Source organism: Carassius carassius, chromosome 37, assembly GCF_963082965.1.
Source record: "Carassius carassius chromosome 37, fCarCar2.1, whole genome shotgun sequence".
NCBI classification, from domain to species: Eukaryota; Metazoa; Chordata; class Actinopteri; order Cypriniformes; family Cyprinidae; genus Carassius; species Carassius carassius.
Genome location: NC_081791.1, coordinates 23,301,321 through 23,319,716, shown reverse-complemented (window position 1 = coordinate 23,319,716; position 18,396 = coordinate 23,301,321). Strand labels below are relative to the sequence as shown.

The 18,396-nt window shown below is 36.6% G+C and overlaps 1 protein-coding gene across 2 annotated transcripts in view; it reads right to left on the bottom strand.

The window, feature by feature from the left end:
- The window catches only part of LOC132118426 (retinoic acid receptor gamma-A-like), a 55,314-nt gene that overhangs the window by 22,765 nt on the left and 14,153 nt on the right, over positions 1-18,396 (bottom strand). Inside the window, exon 2 of one of the 2 annotated variants that reach the window (XM_059528260.1) lies at positions 17,100-17,392. In XM_059528260.1, coding sequence (XP_059384243.1) covers positions 17,100-17,268 — 169 coding nt within the window. In that variant the 5' untranslated portion in view covers positions 17,269-17,392. Of the gene's footprint in view, positions 1-873; positions 1,342-17,099; positions 17,393-18,396 lie in introns of those variants that run through there. The other variant, XM_059528261.1, reaches the window with a different exon arrangement.

Here is an 18,396-nt window from a genome sequence, read left to right as displayed (position 1 = left end):
ACAAATGGAAATCAGCAAGAGCGCCATGCATTTTGGGAAAAGGGTAACAGGGATGTTTACTGAACTGGACATTTGAGTTTTTTTCTCAGTTCTCTCATCAAGTTCAGACTGATCCCTTAAGAAAATGAACCTGAGTTTTGTCTATGATAAAGCATGATTGTTTTTATAGCCAAAGGCTGTTTAAGGTCTGGAACAGAGGGAGGAAAAATAAAACGGTTGAAACATACAGAGAATGAAAAAGGGAGAAAATCGAAGAGCGGTCCAGGTCTTCTAGCTCTTAGTGAACTTTCCACTTAGTGTATTTACGCCAGTTCCTTACTATTTATTTAATGCCATTTGCAATTTGGCTTCCTGTCAGAGTCTAATCACCCAATCCGTTTTCCAATTCCAGTTTCATCAGTGACACATACTTGAGTAATGTCCCTCTCGTTTTTTCACTTTTACGCTTGTTTGATGCTGTTGTGTGGGCCGAGCCATGGTCAGGCATGCTGGGATACCAGAGCTGTCAGGCCCAATTGTGAAGTGAAGAAGACAAATGCAATCTGCATGACTGAAATTATAGCAAAGTGTCAGGTTCCCCCCCACCCACTTCTCTCTCTCTCCTTCTCTTTCTCAAACACTCTCTTTCATCTCTCCCTCTCATTACTTCCTTTCTGTTTAACTTTTCATCAACCAACAAGGTCAAAAATCAGGTTACCCACACCATCGGTGAAACCAGACTCTACTCGTGACAATTTTGGAAACTGATCGACTCAAACAGTCTGTAAAACACACAAACGCAGCTTGACGAATGCAGCTGGAGTAGTTTGTTTGGCACCGATCGTCCTGTGGTCAATGTGAGGCCCCTTTAAAAGAATAAGAAAAGACACTTACAGCGTACGCTGGCCGTCCCCGTCCAAGCAAAAGGGTCCAGTCCTGCATAGAAGGGGCTCGCCTTCCGAAGCATGCATGCACCCCGGTTGGTGACATCGTAGAGTTGGCGGGGACCCATGCCCAGAGCCTCCATACAGTCGAACATGCTGTGTCCCCGTTGCCCACCCGCCTCGCGTCACCAAAAAAAAAACAATAACAACACCAGCAGCTACAACAGCGCTAAATCCCCTGCTGGAATTCCTCTAGTCAGGATATACGTGCTGCCTGATCCCGCTGGTTTTGCTCTTGTAAGCGTTTCCTCTCTCTGTCACGCTGCTTGTTTCTCTTTCCCTCTCCGGCTGATCTGCGGTGCTGGTTGCTCGGGGTGAGCTGCTCCTAGCGTGTTGTAACAGACCTAAATAACAGCCCCACATAGCACTCGGGGCTCTCAGACACACTGGAGCGAACCAACTGCCTCAGTCCTGCGCACATAGAGGGGGGTGGAGAGAGGGGGGTGGGGGTGAGAGAGCGAGGGTAAAGCAAGAGAGAGAGAGAGAGAGAGAGAGAGAGAGAGAGAGGGCCACAGGGAGGGGCCACAGTGTGTGTTTGTATTGCCAGCTCTAATCTGGTTAGAGGACAAACTTTTATTTGATTCTCTCTGGCCTCTTTTTGTCTCTTTTGTGATTCATATTTCAGCACGCACTGCACACAAACACGCTCTCTTGCTTTGCGCACCTCCCCCTTTTTCCCTTGCAGTACATATGAGACCGCCCCCCCCCCCCCGGAACCCGTCCCTCAGCCCCATCTCTAATCATAACCACATTAAAGTCCAGAGCGAGCGAGTGAAAAAGAGAAAGAGGGAGAGCATTGTGCAAGCAGCAGATGCCAGGGCAAAATTCTCGCCTTTGTCTCCACAAAAACAGAGTAAATGACGGATGGCCGCTGATGTCTCTAGCTCATTAAGTATGTGGCGAATATTCAAAGCCCCCTCTGGCCCTCATAGAAGCTTTTAAAAGAGGAACTTTATTCAGTTGCGTGGGGAGAAACCATGCGCTAGAGGACGCCAAGCAGGAGACCAACAGGAAGATGAACTTGAGAAGGAATGTCAGGGCTTGTCTTCACACTTGCAACCAAGACATGATGAATTTGAGTCCTTTCCCATGGGCTACAGTTAGTGGATGGCATATTTCATTTGACGTGCGTGAAATTAGGCTGTGAGGGCATATAGTCGGTTAAATGTAAGACTGATGTGTATGCTGAAGACGCATGCTTAGCTGACCAAGTACAAAAATGTGTACTTTTTAATATATATTAAGAGAGTAAAAAAAAACTGGGAAACATGGTTGTGGAAATTAGACATGACCAGGCCCAGAGGGAATTTATGGACTTAACAGCATTATCAAATTAATCAAATATTTATTATGATTCTAATTGGTAATTCTAATGAGCTCTCTACAGAGTTCTTCTCAGCGTGCAGGGATATCACCTAGGACCTTGAATGGACTGTACATCTATTTCTCACAGCCTCATTATCTTTTGTGAATAATGAAATATGACATCTACCCTGACAATAGTATACTGGTTTAGCAGCACATTTAGAGATAAACAGACGACTGTATGACTTTTTGCCAAACAACCCTAACTGATTTCCGTGTCGGCCTCAAAATACAGTTAAATAAATAAATAAGTAAAACGAAAAAAATTGAAAAAATGCTATATATATATATATATATATATATATATATATATATATATATATATATTTTTTTTTTTTTTTTAGAATTTGGAATTAAAAATACATTTAGATGTGTCACAGTAAAGTCTATCAAATAAAATGTATTTCTATTCCCTACAGCCTCTTGATAAATAGAAATTAATTAATTAATGAATAAACAAACAAATAAGCAAATTAATTAATTAATTTATAATTTAAAACTAATAGAATTAATAATATATAAGATATATAATATATAATATATAAGAATAAATGTACTTCTGTTCATCACAGCCTTATTTCATTTATGTAAAATTGCATATGGCATCTACGTGGACTATTGAGGGCTCAAAAACAATTTTGATTAATGACCTTTTTGTATGACCTTTCAGGCTGATCAAAATCATCTCATAGAGATTGCTGCAATAGATTTCCATTTGTGTGTCAAATACCAAGATTCAACATCAATAAAAGTAAGCGATTATACATACTGATGCCATTTGTTCGCTAATAAGAGAAACTAATGTTATATGGTGATTTGTGGCAATATCAAGCTGAGACAATACCTCAGAGCAGAGCACAACAAGAAACATGTATTTTCCCTTTTATGGTTTTAACCATTTCCAAAACTTTCCCAGGTCTGGAAATGAACATTCTCAGCATTTTTTCAGGTTTACAAAACCATGAGCACTGTGTTTGGTGTACAAGTACTAGACCAAGTAACAAGTAGCTCAGAGACTACCAGTCGATTCAACTAGATCTTGCCAGTAACCCTCATAACCTTAGTTACCCCTAATAAGCCACATATACCTCCGCCACACACAGGCAATCATGACCCCCCCCCCCCCCCCCCCCCAAAAAAAAAATAGCACAATGAAATAAATAGCTCTGCCAGTTTCAGTGCCAATGGCTTTCAATAAGTGAACAGCTGGAGAGTGGATGGAGCCACCAGAGTTCAAGTCAAGCAAACAGCTGAACACAATGCCAGAAGCAACAGAGGTGCCTACGTCCATCTTCACCCCCCTCCCGACCCCTATCGCCCCACTGGTAATGGTATGGCCCGGCCGCCTAAGAAAAGACACCATTTCCTGTCAATCTGCACTGCTGGTCGTGCTCTCCATAAACACATACTACCCTTCCTTCCAAATACAATCACAATCTCCCACTCTGCGGCATTCTGCTCTTCATTTTCCCAAACCCCCTTTGCTTTTTCACACTTACAAAGAAACAAAGAGTCCTTCTCCGAGCAAGTCAGGGCATGCGCTGAGAATGGTATTCGTTAGGCTGTTTATTGATCTTGTGGCTCTTGACTTTGTTATGGTTCTCATTTATTTTCTTTAGGCGACCCTCATAGACAGAGACAGGAAGAAAGAGTGAGAGAGAGAGCAAGGGAGAGACAGAAGAGAATATGAGAGAGAGAGAGAGAGAGAGAGAGAGAGAGAGAGAGTAGGACACTTTAATGGCCCTTTTGTTTGAGCAGACAGTAAAGTACATCAGTTGTAACACTGAGGTTTTTCATGTAATTGTTGTGTCATAAAGTCTGAGGGTGACAAAAGAACAAACAAAGAAACTGATCAAAAAGTATACAATGGTGGAAGGAGGAAGCTGTGAATTCTAATAAAACCTAAGTATTTTTAAGACGGAGCAAAACTTAGAGTAAAATATCTAAATATACTTAAAAGGACCAGTTTACTTGATATGCACAAGATATTTAAACTTAAAGAAGTTTTTTTTTACATCATTAACATTATCTTATGCATAAATGTTTTATTTATTTATTTATTTTAATGTAATTTATTCCTGTGATGGCAAAGTTGAATTATCAGCAGCCATTACTTCTTTCTTAAAAGTTACATGATTATTCAGAAATCATTCTAATATGCTAATTTTGTGCTCAAGAAACATTTTTTTTATTATCAGTGTTTCATTATCAATTTTTTGTGGAAATTGCGATGCATTTTTTCAGGATTCTTTGATGAATAGAAATTTCAAAAGAACTTTTGTAACACAATAAATGTCTTTTTACTGTCACCTTTGATCAGTGCAATGTGTCCTTGTTGAATAAAAATGTTAATCTCTTTCTAAATAAAACTAAATATTTCTTTATAAAAATATAAAAATTCACGTTTTGAATATTGATTAAATAAATATTAAAAATAACTTAAGGTGTCATTTCTAAAAATGTTATTAATATTGATAGTGTTGCTTCTCAAGTGAACTAATCTTGTTTTAAGGATGTTTACATCTTTTGTATTTCAACAAAAAAATACTGATGATGAGCTTTTTTCTGCTTTGTTGGGTAACCTATACTAGTTTCAAGTCTTTATTTTCAAAAGGAATTTAATGCATAAAGCATTTACCAAAAACAATTAGGTTTATGTATATATATATAATTATCCTTAAGACCATAGACTTTTCTTTCACTCTCTGTAATCTCCATTCTCAACTTTTTCCACAGCTACACTCATACTATTGAAATGTGATATTGTGGCACTGTTAATATGGTTGGCTCCCGTGTGATTAATTGACTGTTTTTTCCTTCAGTGCCTACATTTTGTCATTCAGAGACAGAAACTGCTTTAACTCTGCAATTTCTTCTCTCCCACTGAAAACCTTTTGTTAGAAACTGTTTTGTGTAGTCTGAGGGTGGAAAAAAAGGTGACTTGGACATTTAATCCAACTTCATAGTGCTGACCCAAGTTCCTCCCCTCCCTCCCTCCCTCCCTTTCCCAGCCAAGGAGGTTGAACTCCAGAAGAAATCCCCACTGGGCCACTAACTTTCCCCCAACTTATCCTGCGCTCCTTCTCTCTCTCTGGAGCTCAAGCTTTTCTCCATCACTCTCCACCACCTCTGCTTCACTCCCTCCTTTTCCTTCTGTTTTCAAACTTATACTCGTCTAACCCTGCAATAGTTTTTAAACAACCCAGAGGAACATCTTTAAAGACAGTTTTGTTTTCACTTTGTCTTCCATAGTTTTCTCTCGCTCTCGCTCTCTCTCTCTCTCTCTCTCTCTCTCTCTCTCTCTCGCTCGTTGAATTTGCTCTCTCACTATTCCCTCCTTCCTGTCATGTGACAAAACTCAGATGACAAACAGACCGAGAACTGCTGGAAATCCATCTCACTTATGTGGCTGCCTGTCATCTCTGCTTTCCAGGCCAGACGAGCCGCACCAGATGAGCTGATGATGTCAGGCGTCCAGTCACTGAGCCGAGCCTCAGAATCAGGTTTATCTGCCGCATGCAGGACTCACTGATGTGGACTTCAGATAGCAGACACGGTGTATTAGAGATATTAGCCAGGACTGGTTTGCCTGTGTGTGGTCTCAAAGGAATGAGAAAAATCACAAAGAAGATCTCTTTAATATCTCAACTGCTTCTCCTAGACAGCGATGAGATTAAATGGATGCTAATGAAGAGCATTTTTTTCTAAGCCATCATCTTCTAAGACTTTTGTTCTGAGAAATTGTTTTTTCAAAACGTTGTATTTCTAAAGTAGGACATCTGGAACAGGGATAGCTCATCTGTCAACATTTACTCCCCCGATGTCATTCCAAACCTTTATTATGTGAAAAATGACGGAAATAAAAGAAAATGTATAAAAAAATATTTTTTTGTCCAAACAATGGAAGTAAATGGGGTCTTATGTGTTTTGGATGCTAATGACTTTCAAATCAAGTTAGATGTATTTATATAGCGCTTTATAAAATAGAGACTGTTTCAAAGCAGCTTCCCAGTAATATACAAGAAAATAACAGTATTAATGTTGCAGATTTCTTAAATTATGAAACAAATACAATTTCAGCTTTAAATAAACTCTAAAAAGGCAGTAACGTAATTTTTCAGCTAAATTTAGTTCTCATTTGATTCAGTATTGTTTATTAGCAGTGTGAATGATGCAGTGTTCATTAGTTATGAAACAAACTCACACAGTAAAACAATTAAATAAAGATTAATAGAATTTTATCTTCTCTTTATCTTAAGTCTTCAAAATTTCACATTTGATTCACTGTTTTTTTTTTTTTTTTTTTGCCATTTCATTCAAATTATTTGTGGAATTTACTAGCAATTTCTTAGAGAAAATGATTTCACCACTTAATTTTATTTCAGTTCAGTTCAACTAAGCAGCTCTACAGAATAGGCCTACTGAGTTTAGTTCATGTTTTATTAGTAACGGTGCAGTCTAAACAGTCATATTACTGAATGTTAAATGCCTTTTAAACCAATATTAAAATTTAAAGGATCTTTTTTTGTGTGTGTGTTTCACAGAAGAACTCAAATAGGTTTGGAATAAGTAAATGATGACAGAATATTCATTTTTGGCTGAACTGCCTTTTAAATGAAACTCCATTATGTCTCCTGAGCTATGAAAGAGCAACCGCTGAACAAGAACATTTCCCCTGGGGCCTGAAATGTTTATAGGAAGGATTGATTGAGCATCCACTGCATATTCTGCTAGTTTTTAGATCTGTGCACCATGTAATACAGCTCAGGAAGTCTGTGCGGAGTGTAAGCAACAGAGAGTCATGTGTTTCTGTGTGCGTGGATATGTCCAGACAGATTGCCGGTGATGACAGAGACACAGAACACCACTTCATTTCAGCTCCGTCTGTGTGCACATGCCTCAGATTACCACAACTAGTCCTTGTAGCTCCCTCAGGGAGCACTCAGATGTTGACACACATATACATACCATTCAAACACACATTTTGAGTCATGAAACACACCTTCAGCACACACTAAACAATCTACAATGTTCGAACTCAACAGCACATCCTACCCAAAAGTATGCATGTTTAAACACAATGACACATTCCAGAATTCCCGACAGTTCAGAGAAACAATTAGCCAAGGTACTAACATAACTACATTGTCAGTAATGTGATAATAGCTTCAAAATTCATAAATAAACAACAGTAACAATAATTATAATAATAATAAATAATCAAATAAAAATCACAAAATAATTTTGTTTACAATTAAATAAATTAATGAAAATAAATACTACTTCCAAAATTTTCTAAATAAAATTTGTAATTTTTGAAAAATATTTGTAAAAACAAAAACCATATAATAAATAACATATAAATAAATAAAATAATAGTTTTAGATTTTGTTAAAAATAAATAAATAAAACAAAAGTTCTAAACTAAATTTGTTGTTAAAAATAAATATATTTATTAAATGAAAATAAATAATAGATCCAATTCGATTAAAATAAAAATTAAATCAAATACAATTTGTTATTTTGTAAAATAATTTAAAAACATAAATAAAATAAAACAAATACATAAAAATAAAAAGAAATAAAAATATATTTAATAAATTAATTTTATTAATAATTTTGTTTAAAATTTTAATAATAATTAATAATAGTTAATAATAAACACATTAATTAAACAAAACACAAGATGCAAAACTATTCAAATAACTATTAAATCAAATTAAATTTGTTTTAGTAAAATAATTAGATAAATACATAAATAAAATAAAAATATATATAAAGAAAATGTAAAAAGATTTTTAAAAATAAATACATTTATTAAATAAAAATGAATAATACTTTCAAAACTATTAAAATAACTATTAAATCAAATATAATTTCTATTTTTTATAAGTACCACAAATAAAATAATTGTACAAATTGTAAATAATATACGCAAACAACTAAAATTATTGGAAATCTACATACACGTATATGCATAGATAAGGTAATATTCACAAGGATTAATCACAGTTTTCAAACGTGATTTCTAATAGGCTAGTTTATTCACATTTCATGTAAATGAATGGCTTCAAAACATGATGTTTTGATTTGAAATGTAACTATACTTTTAAAATCATAAGCCACTTGTGGTTTAAAGAATCTTCACCACAACACTGCATCAGTTCCAAAACTCCCATCCCAGCGCCATCGCTCGGACATTCATTATGGCGTCCACCTCGAGCAACATCGTACACATGTTTGGCTCTGAGGAGACATGTAATCTTATCCTGACATCTTACTCGTACACACAATACATCTCCCCGAGAGTCTGGAAGTGTCACTTGAAGACTAGACCAGAGGGGAAAACAGAGCTAGAAGACGGGCTGTTCCAGTCCTCACTCGGCCTCCTCGTGTTCTGCACCGCATAAAAAAGAAACAGTAAAACTTTTCACCGACTTATCATACTTGGCCATCTCTCAGACAAGCCTTTGCTCTATCTCTGTGCCTGTTCTCTCTCTCACCCCCCGCCGTTTCATTCTCTCTCTCGGCATGCCAGTATTCATGCTTCTTTAGTATTCTCATGACTTTTGACATGAGGTATTCAAAACTGGAAACTACATGTTTTGTAGTTATGAACTTTACTGGCAAAAAGTTACCCACTCCTCCCCTTAACGTTGAGGCCACGCCCCTTTTGACATCCACTAGGAAGCCCCTCCCATTCCCAGTTGCCATGGCATAATCCTCATACTGCACGTGCCCAGTCTTGCCTGTTGAAAACAGTAAAGCTCCGCCCCCTCTCAACGCTCTTTATCTTCATCTGTCATCATGCTAACACACCAGTGCACTCTTTACCTTTCAGTGCTCGCTCACAAGCTCTACCTCATCCTGACACACTGTCTCTCACCTCCGTTATAGTCTGTGTGCCTGAAAACAGTGGGATCAGGGAAGGAAATCCACATAGGAGTGGAGGAGTACAGAAGGTAACAGAGGGGAGGGAAGTAATCCACCGGATTTTAGGGATAGAGTCAGTCGAGCTGAGATTCCATTTGTGAACAATTTGCAAAATTCCCAAACTGAGCTCCTAATGACCTGGCAATTCGTGACTCCGTCTCCCACTCGGACTGCAGTTAGGCCAACTCTCTGAAAAACAGACAAGTGTGGCAGTCGCTTGTGGCCAAAATATTAACAAAGACTTTATGAATTCCCTCATACACAAAGAGCCCAGCATTGCATACTAGAGAATTAAAAGCAGAACAATCCTCTATCAATGATGGCCAGCTAAGCACTGGAGCACTCTGTAAACATGAAATGAAAACTGACTCTTATTACTTCCTCAATGCACATTCTGGTCTAATTGTGAACAATGCATCAGTGTTAATCGTCATACTGTACACTGCTGTTCAAACATTTGGGATCAGTAAGATTTTTTAAAGAAGTTTCTCATCCTCATAGAGGCTGTATCAGTATGTTTAAAAATACAGCAAACACTGTAATTTTGTGAAATATTATTGCAATTTAAAATAACAGTTTTCTATTTGATTATACTTTAAAATATAATTTATTCCTATGAAGCAAAACTGAATTTTCAGCATTATTCAGTTCAGTGTCAGAAATCATTCTGATATGCTGATTTAAAATCAGTGTTGGGAACAGTTACATTTTTTTAGGACCTCTGATACTTTTTTCAGGATTCTTCGATAAGTAAAAAGTAGAAAGTACATTGTTCATTCAAAATAGCAATTTTGTATTACAATATACACTACTATTCAAGAATTTGGGGTCAGTAAATTCTTTCTTTCTTTTTTATTTGAAAGAAATTAATACTTTTATTCAGCAAGGATGTGTTAAATGGAAAATAATTATAGTAAAGACTCATAATATTAGAAAAGATTTCTATTTTGAATAAATGCTGTTCTTTTGAACTTTTTTCCTTCAAAGGATCAAAGGTTTCAAAAATTACTAAACAGCACAACAATTTCAAAACTGATAATAAATCAGCATATTAGAATGATAATTGTTTGTTCACCAGTGCTTTTTCACTTAATTTTTAAAACAAGGCAAGTTACTTTTAATGTAATAAAAAAACCTTCTTAAATTAACTTTGTTTTTTTAACACTATATAAAATATTAAGACTCGTTTTTAGAAAATAAATCTTTAATTTAAAGGTAAATTTTGTCTTACTACACTGGCAGGTTTTAAGATATAAAAAAGGTTAAAAACGTGTATTAACACAAGTGCCAGATCAGTAAGTCAAAATACACTTATGTTCAAGATAAAATCTGTGAAAACAAGTCTTTTTATATTTTATTACATATTTTAACTGGAAAACAAGACAAAAATACTCATAAATAATATTATTGTTAGTACAGTTAATTATAACAAAAAAACAAAGCCTAGATTTGAACAACTGGGTTACATTGTGATGCTCTTGTGGTTGACCTTGACCTTTTTCAAACGTGTGTCATTTGTGTTTAAGAAGGGGAGTAACTGTACACAATCAACTCTAAACTTGTATTCACTTCTGGCTTTATTCTGGTACAAAACGCCCACTGTTCATGATCCAATCAGTTCCTACTGGATAAAATCAAGTCCTGGCCTACATTTTTTCCACTTTGAATATTTTGTTTCAATCAGGAAGTATGCCATATTAAGAAAGCATAATGTGTTCTCGAATAGCATTTGATGTTGATCACTGGCCAAGTTCATCTGCTTTCAGCCAAACTGCTTCCTGGCTTTAGATTAAAACCATCAAACAACAAATTGCACAATAAGAATATTAAGATCCGTAGATAACTGATTCATCCACCAGAAGGTCTCGAAAAGTAAGTGCAGCTGGTGATGAGTGACAGAGAGGAACCTGGCAGGAAAGCAGAGGTGGAGATGAAAGATGGTGGAATCTCTGAGATAATGGAGAAGTGTTCAGACACATGCACTGCTCTTATTTAAATTTGATCCATCTTGCGCACAAACTCATGTCAGCTGTGAATGAAAGCCAACACTTTGACGGGAGAATGTTTCTGTAAATAAATAATCTGAAATAATATAGTACTTGTGCCTTCGCCTCTTAATGACACAGACCTGTTATTTTCCTCTTTTAAAAACATATTTCCCTTTCAGTGATCCTTTATTCTATGTTTGATCACTTTGTACACACCATCAATTTTTGATAATTCCCATGACATCTCTAGCGAAAAATAATAATATATTTTTTTACATATGTATTTAATAAAAACACCCTGCAATTGTACTTTTAGTATACTAAACTGGTATCATTAAAGTCTTCTATATTGGAACAACTAATTTTGTACTTAATGCACTTTAATTGTGTGGAAGTGGTGCTGAAGTACAACTAAAGTCCAGCTAAAGTGGAACTATTGTAAATATACTTTAGGTACACTTGAAATATCTTGCTTTTAAAGATGGATATTATTCAAAGATCAAACTATCCTCATCAATAATAATGTTAAAACATTTTAGGCTTAATTTAAAAGTATTACTTCAAATAAAGTTTAAATATAATTATTTGTATCAGTAATTCTCAAGCAAAATATCAGTAAATATTGTAATAGATTAAACTATACTAAGTATGAAATAAATGTATTTTAAATATATTGCTGTTACACTAGGGATTATAATCATTTATTAATTTATTAACATATTAATTTACTGACAATTACACATACAATATAATTAGTTGAAAGCAACTTATTTAATGTGTAATTAATTTTTAATTAATATATTAATTATCTTTTAAAAAGAAGTAATCTTTTTTATCTTTTGCTGTTTTATACTAAATCAAAATCCTCTTTGCAACATAAAAATCAAAACACAAAAAGCCAGCAGTGTGATAATAAACAAAGCTACTGTAAAATAAACCTCCAATTTACACTGTATCCACAATTTGTTTTATTGCAGTGTGTATTGGTTGTTATTCCATCTACAGTAGTCAACATTTTAAGTGAATCAAAACCTTTAATCAAAGTTGTCCTAAAACCAAAATGCGTTCTTGTCTTAGGACAACTTTGATTAACTTTTTTGATCCACTTCAAATGCTGACTCCTGTACGATGCAAGTGAGTTGGACAACATTCGGTGCATCTCACTTTGATTCTAAAACAAAAAAAGGTAAAACATAAAATATTAATTTGTTAATCAGATTTAAAAAATGGTTAATCAAAACTATTACTTGAAAGGTTCATATATTAAATTCAATGTCTCTGCATTCAATTGCTCAATGCGTCTGTGACTGTTTAAACTGCTCAAACTCTGCAAAATCAGGTCAAAAAAAAAAAAAAAAATTAATGGAAAGCTGCAATCATCACATAATTAATTACTGGAGTCGGAATCATAATCTCAATTAATTATTTGATTCATTGCGCAGCCCTAAAATCAGTCTTCGTCATATGATGTTTAAATCTAACATCTCCCAGAGCTTTTAAATCTGTTTGCATTACGCAAATACGTCACCTGATATGGTCTCAATTATATAACCCTGCACAAAAGCACTTTTAGACTGCAGCAAGTAGGCTGCAGATATTTACCCATTTACTGTGTGAAAGTGTGTGACTGTACTGATTCATTCCTGTGGGGGCAGCGAACAACAAAATGTTTGCCTTTCTCTCGATGACAAGCTGGAACAAGCACGCTGTTCTGTTTTAGACAATACAAATGCCTTCAAACAACAGCTTGGCCCCAGTCACAACAATAAAAACTTGAGCTCGCAAGCCAAAAGGGAACTAATATCATTGATATGTGCAGTGAGAGCGTGAGAGAGACAGCTGGACCGTGCACGGCCCTAGCAGGACTATTAGATTAGAGCCACACGGTCTCCGTCTGGTTAAAGGAAATGACCAAGCAGCCTTTCAAAACTTCCCTCTTGGCGGCTTGGAGCGAGGCCTCCTCCCCTGATTGGTAAAAGGTTTCAGGAGCATTTGAGGGCTCAGTTAAGATGCTATCACACGGTAAGTGCTGGTAATGGGCTTCCAACTGTTTGTTTGAAGAGCTCCGATAATGACAGGGATCAACTAATAACGGCTTCCACACGTAAGACCCCCACACGGAGCCTCACACACAGTGGGCCCACGTGCACAGCTGCTTTACATACTCAGTGTCAAAGCAACAGCGGAGCTCCACAGATGAACGTTTTACCCCGCAAAAGCCTCGAGTAGAACAGAGGAACCTCTGTATTACATGCTAAAAAAAAAAACAGCATGCTAAAAAAAAACAGCAAGAGATAACATGAATTTCCATGCTGGACCAGGAAAGCTTAGTGGTGTAGGGATGAAACAAACACCATTTTTTTTATTTAAAGCAACAAGTCAGTGTGTTTCTGAATGACTAGCCAACTAATCAATCTTAAGGAAGCCCTTTGTAATTAGGCTGGTTTCACCTGACACCAACCGGATACCTGACCCTGACCCTGAACAGGCCCAGCAAGACACATAATTATTAACATGACAAAGACTGAAAAGGGAAAAATATATATATATTCTGCAAAGCAATGCAAGAATATTATAGTTAACTAAAACTAAAAGAACAATTAAACAAATATATACATGATATAAAAAATACAAAATACACAACAAAATTACTAAAATTATTATTAGATTATATAGATTCAAAACTGATTATATAGATTACGAATGCAAAATAAATTAAAGAAATAATTCAAAATATTAATAAAATTTAATAATATTTCAATTATACTAATATCAAACGGATGCAGTGCAATACAATAAAATGCAAATAATAATGCTGCCACAAAAAAAAAAAAAAAACATTATGAGTGTGCCACTTTTATTAATTGCCTTTAGCGTTGTTTCCCCTGCAGTCCACAGCTCTGTTAGAGCAGCTGAGTACTGCTGGTATAAATAAACATGTCTGCTTTAAGAATATGTTTAAGAATATGAGACCGATCCCAGGAAAGTTCTCTGATTTTGTCTATATTACTGTAGCACTTACAGTAGAACATGACAATAACAATGCTGAAGCCATGAGTTAAATTCCCAGGGAACATCTGTCAAATGCATAAATCTAAATGTGCATACATCACTCACTTTATCACTGTGTTACTGCAAACACTGCAACAGGATTTTATCAAAATTGTGAAAAGTGGCTTTAAAAAAAATTGTGATGGTGACAGCTGTCAGTGTGTGAAATCAATATTTTTAAGAGCTCTGTGCCAGCTGCACGTCTCTGGAAGGTGATTGAACCTGTCAGCCTATATCTGCTTGAACACACCTATCCGAAGTAGGCCAAAGCATGACTGTATTCTCTGGGAAATTATACACACCAGTCAAGGGAAGAATGCAGGACTAACAACGCAGACACACTTAAAGACAGGGCCTTTGATATTTTGTGCATTTATGAGCTGGGAATTTTCGCAGCCGACAGACATCTTTGACAACAAAGAAGAGGCCTGGTAAACCAACCCTCGCAAAAACAGCAACGGGCCGGTTGCTCATCTGCCTTTGTTTCCCCTCGTCTCAGAGCCAGGGATGAGAATGGCTCAGTAAAACAACTTGTGACATGCCTGTCTAAAAAGAATTTCAAACAGCGTCCCCAAAAGCAAATTAGGGCCTCTGTGGTCTCGACTCTCACCCAATTCCTGGCATTGCTTAGGGGCTGAAGTGCTTTTGGATATGCAAACAGCCAGAGTGAGGCAGAAATTGTTTCCAGTTTAAAAAATGAACTAAATTTGACTTTTAAAAGTCAACATGAATTACCATTTGGAATCCATTTTACCAATTTCAATGTGAAACAGGACTTCTTCTTTTTTTTTAAGGGTGGTAATTGATTGCACCAGAAAAAAACTGTAATATTGTGATATATTATTACCATTTAAAATAACTGTTTTCTATTTTAATATATTTTAAAATGTAATTTATATTTAAGCATAATTACTCTAGTCTTTAGCGTAATGTGTTCCTTCAGAAATCATTCTGATATGCTGATTTGCTACTCAAGAAACATTTCTGATTATTATCTATACTGAAAACGTTGCTGCTTAATATTTTGTGAAAACCATGCTACATATTTTTTAGGATAATCTGATAAATAGAAAATTCAAAAAGAAAAGCATTTGTTTAAAATATAAATGTTTGCTAAAAATGTCTTTAATGTCACTTTTGATTAATTTTATACATCTGTGTTGAATACAGTTTTCAAAATATCTTTCTGACCCCAAACCTTGGAAAAGTATTGTAAATCGTAATAGAGCCAGATTGTGCGGAACGGAAAAGAGTTTCAGAGGAAAAGCATGTTTTATCATTTTGACTAAAAACGTTTTTTAGAAACAAAAATTTTTAACAAGATGAATTCTAATTTCACGCTGATTTCAAAATGATGTTAAAGTTAAAGCCACAGCTGACAATGCTAATCAACATCTGCCTCGTCAAGCTCCTCCAATCATTTCCCAGATTTTCAAACATTCATGTTACTTTGACAACACGTTTTCCACAAAGGCAATTTCATATTCAGGGCGTCTGCATATGCGAGATGAAATATGTTTCTGATTTTCAGGACCAGGAGACAGAGGAGACTTGTTTATTGTGTATCCATCAGTGTGTTTTCTCAGCAGGGTGTGTTCTTGGATTCCACCGCACCAGGACGTCATCCCCAGGTGCTTCCATCACCCCTCCCTCACTCTCTCTTTCTGCCTCTCTCTGTAAATACCTATTGGATTAGGTGGGCAGATGTAGGGGGGTGGGTACTGATTGACATCTAAAAGGCTGGGGTGTTGTTCAGACTTGCAGAAGAGTAAAAGCGGCACAGCAGGAGACGGCGGGTAGTGTATATCTGTGCGTGTGTGTTTTGAGGAGGGGGAACGCATAGTCTTCTGCTTTGTTGTTGCCATCCAAACCCATCACAGATTCTCCCCTCAGGACTTGAGATGAGATTTGAGATGTCCGTAGCTTGTGTTTTCCCCTAAGCTAGTGTCTGAATAAGAAAAATCCACAGACGGCTCGCATTCTTGCAACACATTCTGAATCTAAAGAGCCAGTGAATGTACTATACACCTCAGCTATATATAAAAAAAAAAACAGCTGTGACAGCTGGTTTCGAGAAACCACTATTTTCTGGAATGCTATAAAATGTAAAACCTTGATATATTAAACCGACAAAAAGTATTTCTGCAGAATAAAATGTCTGTTAAATGGCTCTTTTGCTCTCTGTCAGCCATCTGTTGTTTCTCTATCCCGTCTCACATACACTTTCCTTCTGCTCTCAGATGTAAAACAGCGCCCCCTGTGACACTAAAGCTAAAATGCTGGACTTTTTCCCTCTCTCTGATGTCAAACACCTGTAAGAAATGCCCTTTTTCCAGGGAACAAGACTAGCTAGCTAGCAAACACTTGAAAGACTCAAGAACATTACAGTAAACAAATCAGAGTTTTCTTTCTCCTCCAACAAATTCACAGCAAAACAAGCAAGATTCTTAAATATAATTATCCTCATACTATGTATACTTTATGCACTGCATGTATGGCCTACTACTTTTACCAAAATGTGCGGCATCCAACAGTGTATACTACACATATCCCACAATTATAGTCTGATTGAAATTGATGCAATATTAACCATAAATCTGATTACAGGTAATTTAGCACACTATTTTAAAAGTTTTTCAATGCAAATTGCATTCTATTTTACATATATTATAAAAAAAAAGATACGCTATGCTATAAATAAAAACACACAAAAAAAAAATCAAAAATCAAAATCAAGACAAAAAAAAGTGGCTGAAGAAACACCCCAAAACACGATCTTTTGTAAGAAGCGAATGCTAATTCTGTTAATAAACGAATACGGAGCAGGTTCAATACTCACACAACGCTGCCATCTCTTTGGGAAGGTCCGCCCCAAACCGTCCAAACAGGCTACTATTGGTCAGCAGATCGAAGGGGGAGTGGCTCCGCATGGAATTGAAGGCAAAGGGGTAGACAGCAGGTGGAAAGCCAGTCATGTGACCCACCTGCCGTTCCCTATTGGTTGCCATGGTGACGGTTGACTGCCAAAGGCTGGTTGGGCCTGTCGTGCGCTTCAACGGCCTGTGTGACAATGTTGGCAAACTTCTCAGATCTGTGTCACGGCTCGGCTTTCACTCATTTGACAGGACGTACCTTCAGAGGGAAACACATACGATGAGTTAAGCATTTGTACAAAGAATTCTAAACAGTAGAAAACAGTTCAGTGAGTCCAAACTCCTGTGCAAACCGCACATTTACTCACTCTCAAGCCATTCCAAAGCCAAATTACTTTCATTCTTCGTTATTCACTCATAATCTTCCACTCAAGTGAATATGAAAAAAACTTGCGACTGGATCACTGACTCATTGGGTTATATGGACCAGACCAATTCAAGAATGAATCATTCAGACTGGTTTTGTGAATCGGGTCAACCGATTCAACGAATAGAATGATTTGTTCACTTAGTTCCCTCGTTAATTCATCAAGGACATGAAGCAGATGTCAAGGCTTTTAAAGAATAAATTATCTGTCTGTTCCTCACACAAAGCTATCATACGGCTTCAAAAGATCTGAAATATACTGCACAAAATAAAACTTTTGCTCCAGTTCCATTCATTCAAATTGCACAGAAAATGTGACTAGCACATTGTTCGAAATAAAAAGGAAGGTGTGGAACGGCATGAGCATGAATAAATGATAACAGAATGCTAATCTCCGGATGAACTAATCTTTTAAGAACCCCTAACGTCTCACAAACAGCAATCTGCGAGTTTCTCACATCAGTTTAACAACAACCCAGCAGCCGGTGCATAAGAGCGCTTGTGTGCTTGAGAAGGAGGGTGGAGTCTGAGGGAAACCGATGGGGTGATATGTAAAAACGAAAGAGAGCAAAAAAAGAAACGAAGGGGAGGGAGGAAAATAATAAAGCGGTTAGGAAAAAGTTCGGTTGAGGCAGGAGAAGAGAAACAGAGGGAGGGAGAAAGAGAGAGCTCTTGTCTGCTCCGTTTTGAAAGGTGTCCAGACGTCTGTGGTGTTTCCAGGCTATTCCATATGATTTAAATCACCCAAACTCCACAAGAAAGAGCTTCTCTGTTTGTGCTGCCAGTCTCTCAGCCCTGCACGACTACAGACGGCCTCTCACAGACCCGAGGCCCCA